The 21,545-nt window shown below is 38.9% G+C and overlaps 1 protein-coding gene across 7 annotated transcripts in view; it reads right to left on the reverse strand.

The window, feature by feature from the left end:
* Positions 1 to 21,545, reverse strand: part of ANK3 (ankyrin 3) — a 399,852-nt gene that overhangs the window by 136,882 nt on the left and 241,425 nt on the right. For all 7 annotated transcript variants that reach the window (XM_067552555.1, XM_067552551.1, XM_067552556.1 and 4 more), the window contains 3 exons: positions 10,214 to 10,312; positions 5,706 to 5,903; positions 3,370 to 3,468 (listed from right to left, as the gene is read on the reverse strand). In XM_067552555.1, coding sequence (XP_067408656.1) covers positions 3,370 to 3,468; positions 5,706 to 5,903; positions 10,214 to 10,312 — 396 coding nt within the window. The remainder of the gene's footprint in view (positions 1 to 3,369; positions 3,469 to 5,705; positions 5,904 to 10,213; positions 10,313 to 21,545) is intronic.

Below are 21,545 nucleotides of genomic sequence, written 5' to 3' on the forward strand. Positions count from 1 at the left end.
CCACCTCCAATTTTTTTTTGGAGTAAATGAAAATGCCTATTGTTCATCATATTGGTCAACGTTACCCCTCTACTTCCATGACAGGAGGGGAGTTCAAAACCACAGCACCCCAGGTGAGGAATGTAGAAAAGTGCTAGCTCTGCAGAATGCTTCCTTTCTCCTTGAGACTATGCAGACCTCCTCATTAGAACTCTGTGGGGCTGCCCTTCCACAGGATTTTTGGGGGGATAGACAGGGGATCAGCCACTCACTAGGGCACCCATTAGGGCACACTCCCTTGCTGACCCCCCAGGATTTCCCATCAGAAATCCCATCAATAGTTAATAATTCCTCAAGCAGCATTAGAACCCCAGAGTCCCCCTCACAGCTGCTGCTGCACAACTGCAGTGGAAATCAACAAGAGTCTGTACATTCCCTCATGGAGCTGTCCTACAAGGGGAAAGAGGTACCAGATCATCTATAAAGAGGTACCAGATTTCTGTGGATCTCAGGAGATCTCTTGGTTTAGGGGACAAGTCCCCACTCCATTTCATCAGAACTGTGAATAGGAAACTGCAAGTTTGTCTCCTAATCTGGAAAAGCTAGCATGAGAAAGGCTCTGGTCCAAAGGATCCAGTATGTTACTAGCTCTGACTATTTGTGTTGCTTACTACCCACCTTCTTTTACAACACTTTACAGGAAAGAATCTTTAATGTTTTTTTGAAATCAGAAAAAATAAATCTGTTATCAGATTTCATCATAAACATTAACCCATGTGCAGAAAAGGCAAGTTTTCGGTGGGGGTGGAGGGCAAGATGGAGGATCTATAAAAAAAAAAAAAAAGTGTGGGGTCTGCAAAAAATAACCTCATTATTAAACAGTTAATTGTACAATAATGGTAATATAGGACGAGTCACATTTGAGACCAACTTTTTCTGTCCTCCTACTCTAGACAAAACGAAATAATATGTTGGCTTCAGATTCCTCTAGGGAAGAACACTGTTCACCTGTCTGGCCAACATACTGTTGGCGACATAAGAGATTAAATCACCTTTGTTCATGACTGCAAATGCAGTGGCTCCAAAATGTCCTGTCACAGGTCACCATGATATACTAATGGCTCATGACAGAAGTGGAAGGGGAGACAGAGCACCAGTGGTGAAAGTCCCAGGCCAAACCTGACCAAGTGCTGTATGTTTTTAAAATCTCTACTGTGGTTGTACAAGACATTGAAGAAAGTGCTCTTCACCTTCCATCATAATATCTGCATGGCTCCTGTTGGAAGAACTGTTTCTGCATTACAGACATCCTGTTGTCCTCACCAGGTAATGGAGTTGAGAATTTTATGCTGTACTTTCTAATCCTTTGTACTTGTGATAAGATCAACTAGATTCAGACCAATTACTAGAGCTGAGCAACATTTTTGGCTAAAAGATGCATACTTGGGTCAACCCTAACATTGTGTGAATTCATGTCAATTTCAGACAATTGTTTTGAAACAGAAAAAGTAATATTTTTGGAGGTTTCAAAATGAACTGTTTCAACATTATTGAAAATGAAACATTTCCATTTTACAGACCACATTCACAAGGGAATTTAGGTGCCATTCCCAAAAAACCCAGGCAGAGAAGGAGGCAGCAATGCCTCCCCTTCTTTTATCCAATAGGATTTAGTTGTTAGGACACTCACCTGGGAGGTAAGAGATCCAATTCAAATCCCCACTCTGAAGCAGGAACTTGAACCTGGTGTCCTACCACCAGGCTCTAGGATATTTTGGGGTAAGTTTCTCTCAGTCGTCCCTTTTGAAGCTATTCCATTTCGTATAAATAATTAAATAGTCATTGGAGCAGGGACCAGAATCCAGGTGTCCCTTCTTCAAAGAATTGCCCTAACACCAGGCTAAAGAGTCATTATCTCTCTCTGCCGAACAATTATTCAAGCATTTTATACAAAGTTGAATAGCTTCACAATCTGAGGGAGACCCATGCAAGAAAGCACCATTGCCTGGCGGTCAGAGCGCTCATCTGGGAAGGCAGATACCTGGGTTCAAGTCACTGTTTCAGAGTGGGGTTTTGAACCTGGGTCTCCCACATCTGAAGAGAGTACCATAACCACTGTGTTATGGGGTCTAAGAGGGGCACCACTGTTTCTTCCTCCTGTGTTATTGTTGTTGTTTGTATCTAGCCCTTTATTTCTTTTGGTTTCATTAAAAAGGTGAAAAATTCCCTAAAATGAAACTTTTACCAATTTTTTTACTTTGCCAAAAATTCCAGAAAAATATTTGGTTTCAGTTTGCCCCTGCACCAAATTTCCTCCCCTATTTTTCTGAACTGCCAGCGAACTGAAAAATCAATTAATCACAAAGCTCTACCAACTGCCTATTTCCATGGTTAGAAAGCCACAACGGAGGGGAAGAAACACAGTGTCTCTTTTGCTTATGTTTCAATCTGTGCTTCTCATTCATGTACTGAAGGGGCTTCAAGCTATGACCTGAAAGTTAGATTCATGTCCCCTGTAGCTAGTACAAACCATTGGGGGCCATTGCTAGACTCTGAAAGCCTCCCTAAGGGAGACCAAGATGTCTGCTTCCTTTAAGGAAGCACTACTTAGATCCTCATGCAGAAAAGCCCTCCAATTATCAGCCTGTCATTTAAGGTAAAAGTATTGTTTGATTTTTCCATTGATTAATTTTAAAAATGGAAATAAATATTCACACTTTGAAGCTCTGAGAGATAAACTGCTCCCAATTGTAGCATGTTTAATTTCATCAATGGAACAGCTAATCCTTTTTCTAACTTGACTCCTTGTATAGTTATTTCACCTTTATATAAGTGACTGTCGTTCTTAACTCAGCAGCACTCTGCACACAAATAGGGCCAAATTTTCAATGTGGTTTCATTTGGCCTCTACCTTTTTGCTAGCAATTGTGTGTGCACTATTATATGCAGCCCTAAGTAAGAGCGGACTGATGTCTATTTGATTTGTGAACACAAATTACGGTAGATGAATTTCATCTCTATGCAGAGAGCTAGCACCGGGCCTATGAGCCGTATAACCCTTTGAAATAGGATTTGTATTTACTATCTGCATGGGGGTGAATTTCACCCCATACAAACAAAACTGCAGGCAGAAATATGGAGATCCTTTCGAAAGATCTTTCCCACATCATCATATGTTCTGATGAGATATCATCTTTGTATTTTAAAGTAAATTCATAGGGTAACTGAGTATATTTCTACATGCGTTTGTTAATCTGTTGCTATCTAGTTGAAAATCATTTTTTTACTTTAATAGTGTACATTCATTAAGCAATGCCCATGTATTGTTTAACTAAACAGTGCTGCACTGGTACTAGAAACAAAGCCGTACATGCAAACAGTGCTTCTCACCTCTGTTACAGCTTGGATAGATGCACCATGTTTCAGGAGAAGTTCCATAACCTTAATTCTGTTCTTCTTGCAGGCAATGTGAAGAGGTGTGAAACCATTCTGTGAATGAGAAAGGAAATGCTTTCATACACCTCCTATGCCACTACTAAAAATTTGTTTTACTGAATTATTTTTGTCACTATTTTTTTTGTCACTATTGTTGTGTTAAGTAACTTAATTTTAATAAGATTATTTTGTCACATGAAATATATCACTAATACAAATATATTCTAAAGACAAATATTTCCACAAGTTGTCTAATGCACATTTAAAACTTATTAAAAACCTTATTTGTGATGAAGTGGTAAAACAGAAAAGAAACCAAGTGAACCAAAACCAAGCTATCCAGAATATCTAAGACTGGTAAAGTGCTGCTTACTATGGTATCTGGAATGCTGATACATACATACACATCAAAACAGCTTTCACGGAGCAGTTTTAAAAACAGCTGACTGTACTGAGCTTCAAATCTGATGAAAATTAGCTTTATGAGCTACAGACACAAGGAAGGTGAGGTAGTGTCTTTTATTGGACCAACTTCTGTTGGTGACAGAGACAAGCTTTCGAGTTACACGGAGCTCGTCTCTGTCACCAACGGAAGCTGGTTGAAAAAAAGATGTTATCTCACCCACCTTGTCTCATTAATATCCTGGGACCAACATGGCTACAACAACACTACATACAACATTTACTTTCATAGCATTCAGTCAGTGCAAGTGTCTGTTCCAGTTAAGTGTAAACAAAGCCTCCAGTTATCTGAGCCCCATAGTAAAGGATATTGACCAGGAAAAGCTAGTACTAAAGTACTGAGAAATGGGTAAAATGAAGCATAAACAGGACAAACAAGACTACCAGGAATATCTCGATGTAAGGGCTCTCTGGGTGGCATAGAACTACTGAAACAGCTCTGTATTGCCCCCTGTCTTTTAAAGTCCCCAGCATAGAAGGCACATCATGAGAGTAACAGCAGAAGCAACAACTTGATCATAGTGCATTGCATTCTGGCTATTTTTATTAATATAACAGTCCTTAAGAAGCTGCTATAAGACAAGACAACTTAGAACAGCCCTGAGATTGCTCTGAAGCCCAGAATACCAGGAGGTGAAATTGAAAACCCTCCCCAATTCTTGCACCAAGCATAGCTGAGGTGGAATAAAGAATCTGACCCTGTGGGTGAATGAGTTGGGGGATAAGAAGATTTATGGCTATCTGTTCCAGACAAGTGATTGGCTGCCATCCAGCAACCCTGCCCCAGATATTCTGACACATTAAATGGGACTTCAGGAATTTCAGAATGCAGCCAAAATAAATATTGCAGTACTAGAAGCCAAGCAGCATTCTGCACTCACCAGAGGGAGAGAGAAGGAATTAACATAGTACAATACCCTTCAGCCAAAGACAATGACGATAAGATGAGAGGTACATATGGAAGAGAGTGGCTGAGAGAGCAAGGAAACTTGTAAATCAGGTCAAATGTAAAGAAGGACTCAAACTGACACTGATTTTGTGCGGGTTCACAGTTCTGTACAGAACTCATGAAGTACTTATGAAATCAACAGCCTAACAGCATTGACCTGAGCCCAGGACAGCAACAAAGCACAATTACTGTAAGAATTCAAATTTGTTTAAGATGATTATTAAAGATACATTTATAAATATGTATTTCTTTACAAATATGTAAATTTACTAAGTGAGGCATAAGAACACCTTAAAACAATGCACTCACATTTTGGAAACAGTTTATTTGTATTATAAGAGGCAGTTTGTTTGTTTTGTTTTTAGTGTAGAAAAGTGAGTATAAAGATGCCACTCACTAAAAATACTGTGGATATTTGTTACATTATTTATTCTTGTTTTGCAAATTTCAGAACTTGGTGTACTCAAATATTCCACTTAATTTTAAATGTCATTTACTCATTTTTTCTTTGCAAATATTTAGAAAATTAGAATTTTTCCCATACTGACTACTGCAGCAGTTAAGATTGCAGTCACGCATTCCACTCAGAATTGGAGAATCACAATAAACTATCAAAATACAAAGGGACTCTGGTTACACTAGAAATTACATAAATCACTATTAACTATCCATAAGCAAGAGTTACACAGATTGCACCAGAAAAAATGTTAATATTAAATTAGAGCTACAATAACTTTTTCTTGAACTCTACAAATACAGCATTAGCCTCACTGAATGTCAGACCCTGTCAACTTTCAACAAACAGAAAATAACTCATATATTAGGCATCGCAACTTTAGAAAACTGTTGAGCTGTGACTAGTAAACCACTACGTACTCACCAATGCTTTGGCATTAGGATTAGCTTTCTCGTCCAAGAGAACCTTGGCAACTTTGAAGTGGCCACAGTGGGCAGCAACATGCAGTGCAGTCAGATAGTCATTAGTGACATCATCAACAGGCACATTGTGCTGGATCAGAAGCTGAACACAGTTTAAATGATCTCCTTGTGTTGCCATGTGCAATGGAGACAAACCATTCTGTAAACAAAAAGAAACAAATTGAAAAGGACAGACATATCAAACTGATTGTTCATCACTGGGAAGTTTCTTTGCAACAGAGCTTTACAAGCTCCTTTGTTATGAAAAATCTCACACTGTATTATATAGAAACTAAGTGCACTGGGTCAACTCCTGAGGTCTTTACTCAGGCAAAATTCCCATGGAACCTGAGTAAAGACTAGGGGCAAGTTTATATTATAAAACATTTGCCAACATAGCTATAATCAGCAAAACTATATCAGCAACTCTAGAGTAAATGTAGCATATATTGGTTCCCTGCGTGAAAGAAGTTATACTGGCAAAAGCACTTTTATGGCAGCATATAAGTGCACCTACACTACGGCTTTTAACAGTATAGAAACATTTTAGGGCGTGTCTACACTGCCAGCGACTTGGGAATCAATGTGGTGGGATCAACTGAGCGGGTCGTGGAGACCTGCTCAATCAATCCCAGAAGTGTTCTCCGGTCGACACAATTAAACGAAAGGAGTAAGGCTGCGTTGTAAGGGTGTCTCCAGGAGACACGGTGCACTGAAGACGCCACGTAAGTACGTTAACGAGAGATACGCAAGCTATTTTATGTAGCTTGCGTATCTCCTGTTGACCACTGTTGGCAGTGCAGATCAGGCCTCAATGACCACCCCATAATGATCATTACTAAACCAGTCAAAAGTTCTAGTGTACACCTGCCCTAAGTAAAAACTCAGGATTTGGCTCCATGGAAAGAGTTACAAAGTCATGTCTTCTATGAAAAAAACTGTTGGAAATTTATCTTCTTGAACAATAGTTGTGATGAAAATGTTTTTTACACTGCTCACAATACTCAAGTAACAATGTATTTTTATATATACAAACAAAATAGATTACAAACACAAACCACACAAAGAAATAACTCAGACAGACTTCTGAATTACTGATTCCATTTCATGGTGTGAAGATTAAAACAAGAAAAAATAGACAGGGACAAAATAGATGTTGTTTGGATGAATTCCTATTGGTTCCTTAAAGAGATACAGTACCTAAAATTACCTTTTTAGTGATTTAGATGTATCAATCCAAAGTCAAAAATCTTTTGTAAAGTTCAGTATTCAATTATGTTTTTACAAAAACTGATTCCAGTTCAGTTGCTACTACAGTAAAAAGTAATGTTGGTGATGATAATCTAATACAAATGGTTGAAATATGGCTTTTAGGTCTGAAATACACCATGCTTACCACCAAGAAAAAAACAAAACTCTTTTTCACAGATGCGGTGCCCTCATGTGACCATGGTTAGCACAAGCAAAGCACCACTGTAATTACTCAATGGCTGTTGTTCTCAGACTTTCTGAAGCTGAGGACTGCTTTTTCCCCCTTTTTAAAAACATGACTCTAAAATCTTAAGAACAACAAAAGTTAAAAATAAAGGATGAAATGCAAAGTAAACATGTTTTTAAAAGCAACATAGAAGAAGGAGGAAGGTGAAAGGAAAAGGGATATCTGAATGATATTTTAAACTATATTTAATGTGTAAAAGCAAGTGTTCTCAGACTAGACCAAATCTTAAAAGTAAGACTATCTCACAGGCACCTCTCCCTCCTGTTCCCAGTGACATGCCACCCCTCAACAACAACAGGAACTATTTACATGGCAAATTGATATTCGGAAAATATTTAATGGAGAGTTAAGTGCAACATGACCAAGCTCTCCAGGCCGCAGCTGAGAACTGCTGGTGTAAAGAATCCCTCTAAGCGATTTGTTTATAGAAAGAGTCACAAAGAGGGTTCAACACAATTCTGTTAAATATTTAGTGAAATGAGCAGCTTCTTGAAATGAAAAAAGTATAATTTATTATCTTAACAACAATAGTGAATAAATTGCCCTTATATAATATGTTAGTACTGTAGGATGACTTGGAATGCACAGAAGGAATTTCAAGTCTCAGGGGTAGTTATAAAGAAGTGAGTGTTGTGGCCATGATAACACAGAATGATGTGGGAAGGGATTAGCAGAAGACGAAAGAATACAGCAAACAGATATGAGGAGCAGAAGCTGAGAGAAAGTAGGGCAGATTATAAAACAGGAGCAGAGATGGCCAAGGAGCACACCTAAGTAGAAGAGTTAGCAGGAATCAGGAGAAAAATTAAGAGAACCAGAGAAATGCAGCAGGTACACAGAAGGAAAAACAAAGACCAGAGGCTGGGACTGGATAACAAAGAAGCTCAGCAGTAGACAACTAGAGGAATGATGGAAGATGATCTTGTGGTTATGGCACACAACCGGGAACATGTTTATTCCTGGTTCTGTTACAGTGTGGATATACTATGTGATCACAGGCAAGCCATTGAACATTTCTGTGCCCATATCTCCCCACTTATAAACGTTGCTCTACCACAGCCACATTGTAAGGCATAATTCACTGATATCTGTAAAAAGCACTTTGGGATCTTTGGAGTGAGGAGCTTATGCCAAGGAGAACATATAGGGCCAAGAAGCTGAGTAGAAATCAGGGAGAGGAAACAGAAACCAAGAGGTTGATGGACATATGATGTTTCAGAAGAAAAGCAGTAGAGGACCAGAAAGATCAAAATAACTATATCAAACAGCTGAGTGGCAAAAACAAATAGCTTTTAGAATCAATAAAAATAATGACATGTGGTTCTTACTCTACACATCCTTCATCTGTAGCAGTCAAATTGCTTTACACAGGGTAGGGGAAGTTTTGTTAACTTCATTTAAAAAAAAAACATTACAACTGAGTCATATAGAGGTGAAGTCACCCACACATAGTCTCCCACAGCAAGTCATCAGCAAAGTCAGGACTTGAATTCAGGTCTCTTGGTTTCTAGTTTCATGTCCTGTCCATTAGGCCATTGTGCCTCCCATGTAACAATATGAAAAGGGCCTACACTATACTCAACAATCTTTTCTAGGAAATAATCAGAACTTTTTCATAGAACAGCCTTCAGGCTTTTTTGTTATTCTTCACTTTTCTTATGTGCATCTATATAAGAAGATTTCAGTATTGTTACTCTGCATTCACTCTGAAGTCTAGATGTCTGTAGAGTTGGTATGAAGCAATGGAAACAGCTATAAGCATGGTTCAGAACTCTTTTTGTTCAGAATATTACCAGATTGAATCATCATATGGTTTCGCAGTCTGTTACTTTCAAATTTTTAAGTTCTCAGCCATTTTGTCTTTACAAATTACACCTGTGTGATATACAACTACAATAAGGCATGTATCTATGCCATGCTAGGAGTCCTAGACTATAGTGATATCAGAGGTAACTCAACAAATCACCACCCTTACTCTACAGCTAATTTGCATGTAACAATTTAATTGGTTGTATAAGGGAGACTGCATGTATGGTGGATTAGTTGGGCTAACTGGCCCACCCATGCACCCAAATGTGACCCACACAATCTCCTAGCACAACCCCCCTCAACACAAATCAACACAGCCAGCCACATAACACAACCAGCATAAATAATAATCCTGAATACACACGGCCCCTCATGTCAGCAAACCCCCCTCATTTGCCACCCACACAAATTAACATAAAACTCCCAGTACAATTCCCCCTACACACAAATAAACACAGCCACACAATACACACCACCACAGACAACAATCTCAAACATCACTCTGATGCCAAGAATGTCTGTTGAGTCAGGGTGAAGCTATGGAAACAGTTACAAATATGGTTGAGATTATTTTTGTTCAGAATATCACCAGGTTCAATCATCACTGTGATTCACTGTCTGTTGCTGTTCAATTTTTAAATTCTCAACCATTTTTGGCTTTTTCACATAGATGACTTTATGAATTACACCTATGTGACAGCATGGGCTTTCAACTACTAGTTTTTTAATACGTAGCTTAGTTAGTCTAGGGCTTGTCTATTATTCTAGTGTTAGGTACCATTTGGAACATAGTCTATATGTGTTCAGTATAGAACAGTCCCATGGAAGCAGATGTTTTCTAGTCACCTGAATTCTGAGGAACAGTATATACCATATGTGCTCTTTTGTCCACAAGAATCTCTCTCTCGTATGCAAAAATATCTCAATTAAATGTCCATGAAAGGCACATACTGTTTGATACATGCACATACCTACACTACAAACTAGACTACGTTTGGAGGATCGTCGACACAGTATAGTAGTAATAGTTGTTATGAAGTTGTTATAGTTGTTCTGAAGCTGGAGAGTTATCATAGGACACTTAATCTATCTAAGATATACATAATTACATCAAGAGAATGTTCCAAGATTAGTCTAGTCAACAGGTACACAGTACCATTTACCTTGGTTTTGGACAGAATTGGGGCCCCACGATCAAGCAGCATTTTTACAACCTGTTCATGCCCACTTCTTGCTCCGCAGTGGAGAGGTGTCAGTCCGTCCTATTGAACACAAGCATCATAATCCATTAATTTTAAATATTGTTCATATTTATTAAATGCACATTACTGCACTGAAGTTTTGAGTGTTTAGTAACAATATGAGAGTAATGCATAATTAATACTGCTGCAGATCATATAACATTCCTTGAATGATTTATTCCACAAATGACATGATATTTATAAACAGAATATTTTTGTTTATCTTTTTATTATGTATCCAGGACTTGCATGTATACATCTAGGATGAGAGCAGAACTTATGGTCAATTTGTAATTCAGACCCCAGCTACACTACATAAATCTGTGTTCGCTGAATCTATTTTAAAAAATAGGTTCAGCACATGATGGGTTTAAATTAAAGATCCTTTGTCTCTGATTTCCTAAAACTGCACATACAATTTCACACCTAATTTGGGGGTATGCCATTACCATGACTGCACACACAAACAGCCTATAGTTTCCCAAGCTGTGCATGCAAATGTGGTAATTTCATGTACAAATTAGGCATTCCATGCACATGGATTTTTGACATGCACACATTTTAGAAATTCAGGTCCATGACTGGGTCAGTGTGGACCAGGAAAACTTGATTCCCATTTTGGAAAATACATTATTTACACTAGAAAAAGATATTTTAAAATGGCATCAACTTGCTTTTGACTGGTCCACACTAACTGAGCAAAATGTCTTAAACCCATGTTGTAAAATTGGGTTTAAATTATCTATCTTTTAGAGAGCAGATAGGAGCCTTGAGGTTATATCTGGTTATATCTAAGTTATTATATATATATCTGGTTATATCTAAGTCAGTCTCAACTTGTTCCTTTTTTGGGGACAGTTTCTTAAATTCTATCATACACATTGGCTCAGCACTAGTTGTTTTCATTTAAAAATTCCTTTCTTAAATATCATGATATCTTCTAAGATTTACAGAGTTTTTACAAATTGATTTGATTATTCCTTGACCTGTACCCTGCTTGCAATGTTTAAATAATCTGTCTTCTGCACTGAATACTAGGATGGAACATACTGTATTTGCCTTAAGCAATTCAGAGTAAAGTAAGCATTGACTTTTTCAGTGTCACATGACATTATGCCTGTTACAAATAATAATGTCATGGCTTCCAGGAAAATAGAAAAGAAAAATTAAGCATTTTCACTCATAGCAAACCTCTGATTTATTATAACCAAAACTAATCCACAGGAGATGGAGCAGCATAGCATATATACTGTATATGTACAAAACACTTCAATGGAGCTTTTCCCACAACCCAGATATAATTAAATAAGCAGAAAAAGTAAGAAAAATAAATCTACTATCTTTTCATATACAATAAATGAAAGGATTCTTTTTTCACCAATGTCTAATTAATACTCTCAAAAATGTATATAGATTGTATTGACTAAAAAATGTTACACCAGTTTTATAAAACTGATTATTACCTCAAAGTGTTTAACACACAAATGTAAAGGTGCTATGCTATACACACTGTAGTAAACATTTTGGAACCATTATGATAAGTAGTCATTGCTTGAAATTTTTTCTCACATATCTCATAATTTCTTCCTTGACATTTCTTAATTTATTTCTCTAAGCTAAATCATCAATTTCTAATCCACATTTGAGAAATACATTCAGTAGCAAACAGTAGCTGTCCCACCTGTCTCAATTTTCATAACTAGTGAATTTCCCCATCTCCTCTCTATTTCCCCTAAATTGTGGTGTACCAGACAGGGCTAACTCATCCACTATGATAAGGAGGCACAGGAGTTAAGGGCATAGAGAGCTTTTCCTCCCTCCCAAGTAGGATCCATTTACAGGTAGGATCCAGGGCTAGGTAGGATCCATTTACAGCACACAGAGTGCGCTAGGAGGCCCACTTGATAATGCATCATGTCTCCAGAAGAAGTAGTTCTGAGAACTAGGGACATGTCTAGACCCCAGGTTGTCTCAGCAGAAAACAGAGGCACACAGATAATGGAGTGAATACAATATTCCTTCTTTCCACTGATTTTAATACAAGTTGGATTGGGCCCCAGAACAGCAGCCAAAAAAACACCAAAATACAATGCTCGAGCCTGCTCTGTGGAATACTGTCCTTTGCTAACAGGATTCCTGGGGAAGAGAAGGCAGCAGGCAACTTTGCTGAATCAGCCAGGGCTTGATTTGGGCCATATTGTATGCATTAGCACAAAAGGTAACAGGTAGTTTGAAATTATATTAGTATGGAATTTAGCTATGTGTTTGAGCCAGTGGATCTATACTGCTGCCTGCTGCAGTAATGCAACTATCGTGAAGAGTTTGTTAGGATTCCCACTGTATACTGAAACTCCATTTGTCAGAGAGAGAGAGAGAAAATTGGCTGCAAGGGTGTTTTGTACTGAAAAGGCATCAGTGACTCAGGCTGGGAATGAAAGGGGTTTTTTAAGTGCTATGTTATCGAATAAGTGAATAAAAACACAAACATATTCAGGCTGTTGTTTCTAATATGTACAGAGTTTAGATTAAGGGTTTATGATAAAATGAAATATTGAGATCAGAAGTGGCTGTTGTACATTCAACCAGGCTATGTTGCATTTGTCAGAAGGATTCCAGTTTGCTTACTTATTGTGCATGCCACAATATCATATGTCAACCAAAAATATATTACATGTATTAGGATGCAAGCTCCCGTTGATGTGATAGTTTGCAATGGCTCCGAAAAACCATTACAAATGATTATGACAATAATCTGTAAATTAAGGACTTTCTAAGCATGCACTGACATAATAAATCATATCGTATTTATTATCTACCCCACTAGAGTTCCTGGAGAGGAACTCCTACAATACCAGTACGAGCTGGAAGAACTGCAGTTAGCTACAGGATTTCAATAACAGCAGCACACCCCTTCTCAGTGATGGGCTCTCCTTTCTTAGCCTCTTAAAAAATAAAAATATATATAAAATAAAAAAGAAACTGTTTACAGAAAATAAACATTAAGTAGGAGTTATAACCACAGGTCATTTTTAACCTCTATCACTGGGTCAGACTCTGATCTCAATTACACTCCACTTAATCCCACTCCCAGCCCCCAGTCTCCCCTACACATGCTTCCAGCACTCAGTCTCATCTCCATAAACATCCACTAAATGTGCCAATTCCTCTTTTCACAAGCCAGTCAGGTGTGGGTTTGCCTCCTATGGGTATGTATATCTTCTCCTCTTCCTTCATCTCCTCCTCACTAACATGAGTGTGGGATCACTGGGTGTCACTGCAGAAGACAGGGCCTGAGGCATCAGCCAGCTCCTCCTCCCCCTGCTAGTGGTGCATACGGAGGAAGGAGAGGGAATGGAGAGCTAGGGTTTCAGGTGCCCCCCTATTGCTGTTGCAGGGAATAACTAGCCTCCAGCTAAAAACAATAACTGCCCAGACAACTCAATCATAGTCCCACCAGGGGACAGCAACAGCCTTTCTGCTTGTCTTCCCCAGACTATGAGGCATTTAGGGGTGCTCGAATCTCACCTAATATGGAACAGAACAGAGTGAAGAACAGAGTTAGTGTGGCCAGAACTCTCTCTCTGCTTCCCCAGTGTCTCTCCCCATCCCAAACTGGGGTGCCCCTGCAACCACAGGCTCTCCAGCCTTTGCCAACAACTCAAAGCAGGCTTCACTAGCCTCATGGAGCAGCTCAGGAGTCCCCTTGCATAGAATCATCTAGTGGTACAAAGCTGCTTATTCCAATTCCCCTGTAGCCCATGGCATAGCCAGAGCCCTCCTGCGCTCCAACAATCCTCAGCTGCAAAACAAACCTTTGGGGGCTGCAGCTGGGTATATCTTAGAGCAGACCTGAAAGCTGCGCTGGGGACCAGACCGGTCTCTGACTAACCCCATGACCAGGGCATCAAGGGGTCTTACAGACACTTTTGCCTCGGGTCCTGCACCAAACACAGCATGACCAGATGCAAGGACTGGCCCCACTAGTTTGTTTTTAGAATCCTGACAGACGTCACTCTGTTGCACCAATCAGTGAGCACTCAGCATCATGCAATTGAAACATTATGTATTGTACAAATATTCTGCGGAAGTTTAAAATACTGTGAGACAAATCCTAGAACCTATGTACAGCCTTAATACATGCACTGTGCACAGGGGAATTCCACTAGGAATGGGGGTAGAAGGAATCCGCCTCACAGAGGATCTGCTATGCCATAGCTACTGCAGCCTCAGGGCCGTATTAATCCCCTTAGCTACCTAACTACCCTCTAAGCATGTGGATTCATGTAGCAGTGTATCCACTGCATCATCACCCCGGGCTTGTTCCAACCCTCCTCTATTCTTTACCCCATTACAAACAACTGCACTTCAATGCAAACTGCACCTTCAGTGCTGCAAAGGAAGGGAGGGTGGGAAGATGTGCTCCTCTCATGTATTCAAAATACATATAGTGTAACAAACATTATTTTATTCATGTTGTTACTTTATAGTCCATGATATTTCTTATGCAGGTTCTATGCAGCAGCTTACATATGGTCTGACAGACTTTAAAATGGCACTTACAGTATGTTTTCATGTAGATATGAGTGCCAGCCTTTGATTTAACTGCTAATCAGCTGAATAAAGATTACAAGTACTTATTTGCTAATCCAGGGTAAAGTGTGCTTGCTGTGTGCTACATACACAAATTCAGTTTGATACGCGCAGTATCAGACAGCCAAAGTAAGTCAAGCTAATTTAATCAATTTCACTAAGTATGCTTTATTTTTTAAAATCTATTTTGGAAGACAGATAGGGGAAAAAAATCATTAGGGCAATGTTCAATAAATGAGTTACATGAGGTATTAACTAATCTTTACTCAGAACGTTACTTACAAACTACGTTGTAAAAGTTGTCCTAAATAGGCATTCACACAGCAGTGCCTCGGTAGCACTTAGCATGACAATAATTCTAATTTACTGATAAATATGCTTGAGAATTCAAGAAATCAGAAACTTGCTGCTGCATGTTATGCAAAAGAGGTGGGGGGAAGTAAGATCAACTGTTTAAAACAAACAAAAAGATTATAACAAGGGCAACCAAACTAGGGAAACAGGGAAATGATGGTAATGATGAGCAAACCTCAAAACATTTAAAGGGTCATTTTGGATAATTACCCAAAAATTCAGCATGCTTAAATATTATGTGACCCTCTTGAGTTTTCTAAAGTGGGGCAGTTTTTATGGAATTGCATTAATTCCTACTTCTGATCAGGATGACCAATTCCTGGTTCCACTGAATTCAATTAAAATTACTTCAGTGGGATCTGTATTTAGTTCTTTCTTACAGTATTTTAGCACAGCTGGTACCACCTCACAGCAGCAAATGCAAAGACTCATGGAAATGAATAATGAATGAACAATGTTATCTGAACTTACAAAAACCACAAGAAAGACTCAGTTCAAATTCATCACAAGTTGCGGCTGAAGGTTCTTATTTTATCTAAACCAGCTCATCCATCTCTAGAAAACAAGTGTGCTTGTGAAACAGGAAAGCAGATACTGTGGAATATACACGTTTGGTACCATACACACTGGATTATATGCACAGCTCCCAAAATGGCAACCAAATAGCTAAATCTGACCAACATTACACTACGAGGGGCAAAGCCTAGTCCCACCGAGGTCAATGGGGCCAGGATTTGGCCGGTAATATACACGAACTTCTGATGCATGTAAAGCTGACTCACAAAACTGTTGCAGGGGAAACAAGGACCTGGAATTTATGCCTGATTTCCAAATATTTATGTATATTTTTAACCTTATTTGCCTTTAAAATGGTATTTTGTATTTCATAAGAAGCATTTATACCATACAATGGAGATTATGGTAAAGATTTAACTGAGTCAGAGTAAATAAGGGCATGGAATTCTGCTCAACTACCTGTGTTCCTGGAGAACTCTAACTTGTGTTTTATGAAATTTCTAGTATTTTTCTTTGTAAGTTTTCTAATGGTCTGATACTCCCTCTAGTAACCTCATTCCACAAGCTCCTCATTACTTAATCATTTCATCAAGAGAAAAGATAATATTTTATTTTTAAATGAATAATATGCAACTGTGTGTGTATTATACACACTCTTTCTTTCTTTCTTTTTGTTTCTTTCTTTCATGGAATATTTGCATAAATGGGTCCCACCAGGAATTTAACTACTATATTAAACTATAGATCACTTGATACAGTCTTGACCATCCTTTTGCATTCAAACCCACAACCTCTAATACTGGGCACATTGTTATACAAAAGAAGAAGACTGAAGTCTTTGTTGCCCAACATACTTATATGGTTGCACTGAATCTAAGACATTACAAATGGGTAGCTCATAGGAAAAAGTGAAGTGACTGTAAAGTTGGCAGAGGGACATTGTCTTTCAATGACAAATATCATCAGAACATTTTGTAGAGTGACCTGAGCACTTTTGTGGGGATAGGCGGGAGAGTGTTATATCCATAAAATTAAGATGTTGTTATTCAGTAGGAGAACTAGGCACGCATGTTGCTTCTGAACTGGTATTTCCTTCCACCAAACTATATATTCCTCTTATCGCCTCGTCTCTTTTTATATTTTCCCAAGCTACCTCTATTCTGCACCTCTCTCTTACTGCTCCCATTTTGTCATATCTTTAAATATTATTTTAATAAAATCTTCAGGCTACTGCTCCCCTCTGCAGAGCCACATATTGCTCAGACCACAAGGTGATAGCTCTTGTCTAGATGAGTCAGCATTTCCAGATGCAAAATGTTCACTCACTTACTAACTGCCAGAAATTGGGCCCCCAGTGAAATGACGTGTGATCAGGAGAAGCTAAACAATCCTGATAATTCCTTTCTCTTTAAATATGTTGGGGCGTGTATTGGTTTATGGGCCAAATGCACTGGTTAAGCCAAAAATGAAAAATGGCCCCAAACTTCACCCAATTTGGTAGCTCTTTGAAGGTATGTCTTTACTGCACAGTTAAGCTGATGACTGGCACCTGAGTAAGCCTAACCTGGATATGATTCCCCCACAGCAAAACCCTATGCACATTACTCTGTCCTCACTGTTTCTGCACTGCTGTGTGTCGGGAGCATATCCTTTACTTCTTTGTGCGGAGGCGCTCTTGGATTCTTTCCCCACCAACTGTGTCCTTTGGGAGGAATTGTGGGAAGGCATCACAGTTAGCACTCCCGTGATTTTTGCCTGCATTCTCACTGCAAAGTAGATGGGCTCCAAGATGAACTAAACCCATCCCATAACCTCATCTGGATAATCTAGCCCAACCCCTGCTTCTAAATCCAGTTCAGAGGCTTTTCTGTGTCATAATACAAGGGTTAGGGCCAAAACCTGGTAAGAGCCCAGGTTAACTTTGCAGTGAAGACATACCCTGAGACTCAGGAGTGGTTGGGAACAGAAAAAAAGGAAAAGGGCTGAGTAAGTTATTATCACACCTGTGGGTTTGTTAGTTAACTAAATAAATTACCCTAAAATCTATGTCAGTTATCACTGAAATACAACATGGTCCTAGAAGAGAAAGGCATGGAGCGCAGGTGAATCCATGAAAAGAACAACCAGGTTTCAAATATTTTATGAAAATGGTGCTAGTGACAACAAGGAAGAAGTGTCAGATTAAAATGGCTGCTGATGATCCTGTGTGACTTCAAAGTGTTAATCCCCCACCTGCCTTAAAAGTGGTGGGGATGGCTGGGGAAACCTGTAAAAGATCTAAACTGTTATTTGAACTGTACATGAAAGTCAAATAGGCTAATAAAATAGAAGATGAACACAAAAAAGGCACTGGTTTTGCCATTGACCAGTGTAGAAGCACTGGATATATATACAGTGCATTTCACACTAAGAATCAGGAGGAGAGTGGGGAAGAAAGCTCTGAAGAAGTGATGAAAAAGTTGGAGAATCACTGTATTCCTAGGAAAAATGTTACCTATGGAAGTTATATTTTCCAGAGAAGGTGAAACAAGAGAGAAGATTGCCACCAAGATAAATTAAAAAGCCAGTATCGTGACTATGGAATTTTAAAAGACACCCTCATTCAAGCCTAACTGGTTTGAGGGTTCAACAATAAAAAGGTATGTGAAAGGCTACTCAGAGGCATGGATCTGATGCTCAAAGAAGACGATATGTCAAGGAGTGGAATAAAGAGAAATATGATAAAGGTCATTAAAAAGAGTCACAGAACAAAGGACTGTAAATAATCATTTGCTAAGTAAAAAGAAATGCCCAGTATTTGGGCAAAAACTAGTATGTCCAACCACTTTGCAAAAATGTGCAGACAAAACAGGAAAATGCATGGGATAAAGCTAGAATGTGCAGCTTCCTCCACATAAGGGGGAAAATTATTCATAAACACAGTAAAGGAAGACGCTACAAACTCAAAAGAATGGCTAATAACAGTGGCGTACAGTGGGTCTCCAGTACTTGGGGGCCAATACTTGTATTTGCTCTCCATCCTGTCAGCACAGCGGGGTGGCAGGGGTCTGCAGGCCTGATTCCCGTTCTTCCCCACCCCACTGTGGGGCGGCAGGTACAGGAGTGACGGGAAGATGTGGAGGGGCCGGGAGGGCGCAGGTGCCGGGAATGTCAGCAGGGGGTGGCTCCTCCAAGGAGGGCCCGGCTGGCGCCCCACCAGGCCCGCGCCGAGGAAGCATGGCCCCCTCGGTATGCCACTGCCTAATAAAAATAATCACAAATGGCCTACATGTGACATACAAAGTAAACACTGGAGCACAATGATTGTACTAACAGATATGGAAACAGAGGAATTCAAAGAAATGAAAAGCTAGAAAAGACAAAAGGGTGATTGAAATCCTTCAGCAAGGAACAAAGTGTGTGTCAATTGCCAATGATTATTAAGCCAAAAAGTAAAACAAGAAACTGAGGTGTTACTCCAAGGGAAACAACCTGTTTTGGCCTAGTCAAGATGGTGAACATCACAGAGTCTCTATAACAACTCTGGTAACAAATCTGAACCAGTTCCACAGGCGCTAATTGCATTCGATGGAGATTTTTCACAGGAAAGGGGTATTCCTTGGTACACAATACGATTACAGGAGTATGAAAAAAAGACTATTGTAGTTGCCATCTAAAAAAAGACCAGAGGAAGAGCTGCCAAACATGACCATGGATGGCATCATTCACAGAACAGAGGAACTGACAAGCTCAGTTCACTCCTCAGTAATTATACAATAAAAAGGTAATGCACTCAAACTTTAGGAGTGACTCCCCAAAAAAGCTAAAAACTAGCATTAAGAGAGAACATTTCTATTTGTTCACAAGGAATGAAATATTTGCTGAGATTTCAGGAGCCAAATTCTTCAGCATATTAGATGCATTCTGGACACACAAAGCTCCAAGACTTGCATTCACAATCAATGCACTCTTTGGCACCTTTCTTGCAATTGCCTTTCATAGTATGTTCAACACTGAAAGCATTTCACTGCACACAGAAAGATCTGGGAGGAGAGAAAGTGTACTCTGATTACATAACAGTCTGGGGCAGCATCACTTTTGCTGTCAGGGATGATTATGGTGATTGCTGGAAACTTCAAGAAGTAACTTTAAATTAAACAATGCCAAATGTCAATTTCAAATAAACCAGTACTTAGGGAGAGAAACTGACCATAAAGGGTATTGTGGTGGCTGATGATTCTAAGATTCTAGCCACATGGAACCGACCAAGAGCTGAAGATAAAAAAAGGAATTCAGAGACTGCAAGGAATGCTGACCTATGTTAGTAAATTCGTATTCATCTATGTAGTTCAAACAGCTTACATGAGAAAATATTTTCATAAAGATGAAGAATGGTCTGGATGGCAGAAAATGGAAGAGAATCTGAGGATATGAATCATGTACTGACTTCAAAACCAATTCTGCAATTTTTTGACCCATTGAAAGAGACCAACCTCTCACAAATACTTCAAAAGCAGGGTTGGAAGCTATATTGCTACAGTGCTATAGGAATATGTAGCTGCCTGCAATATATGCTGCTAGAGCTATGGCAGAGAAAATGTATGTGGACATCAAAAAAGAGATGCATTTGGCTATAGAAAATTTCATGATTTTATCAATGGTCATAATTTCACAAACAAAACTGAGTATAAACTACTGACTGCAATGCACAAGAAAATACCTCCAAGAATACAAGCAATTATTTTTTATTACAAAAGGATATGACATGACTCTGGAATCCCAGCAAGGATGTCACCTAGTAATTGTGGATATGCTGTCTAGCGCAGGTGTTCCACCTGTTGACACACAACCAGATGATACAGAACAGGCAGTAACAGTACATGTGAACATGATTAAATCATCCTGTGCCTTACTGCCAGGCATATAGGATGACCTGGAAAGCTAGACTGCTAAGGATAAAACACTGCAAGCCATAACACAAACTATAGGTAATTGATGAAGAAATAACACTTCCCAACTGCATTTTCCTAAGAACTCATAGAAGGTTCAAAAATAATAATTCTCACAATGACGAGAAGGAAATATTGGAAAGAATACATGAAGGGCACCTTGCTATGATGAGGCAAAAAAGAAGTACTAAAGAAGAAGTATTTTGGCCACAGATGAACAGTGAGTACTTGTAGAATTTGTCTGAGATACGCAATGGAAAGAACTTACAATACCAAATGAACAAACTGAAGTTCTATGGGATAAAGTCAGAAGGAATTTGTTTGCTCTGGAAAACATGACCATCTGATCAGACACTGGTGATATTTGGGTACTTCACATTTTCAATTATGACCAGGTACACTAAATCCGTGTTTGCATGTCATGCATTACAAGGACTGTGACAGTGGACCACAGTTCAAGAACAGGGAATTCTAAGACTTTACTGAAACTTACGAACTTCAACATATGACATGTGACTTTTCCATATCCACAAGCTAACAGATTAACGGAATGTGGAGACTGTATAAAAAATAACTTGCTCAACAAAGTAATAAATTGCAAGTGAAAATCCATATTTAGCACTATACATCTACAGTGCTACAATGTGAGAAATCACCAACAAAACTTCTACATAACAGATGTACACACACATTCAATTACCAGACATGAGATATAACAAAAGTATGATAAATAATTCCTATGATCTGGGCAAATAAATTAAATGAAACATATACAAAATTTCAGAGGAGTAGCCGTGTTAGTCTGATTTCAGCAAAACAACGAGCGTTCTGTGGCACCTTAAAGACTAACAAATGTATTTGGGCAT

This window comes from Emydura macquarii, unplaced genomic scaffold, assembly GCF_026122565.2.
Source record: "Emydura macquarii macquarii isolate MOO-44397 ecotype Brisbane River unplaced genomic scaffold, CSIRO-AGI_Emac_v2 contig_1390, whole genome shotgun sequence".
NCBI lineage: Eukaryota > Metazoa > Chordata > Testudines > Chelidae > Emydura > Emydura macquarii.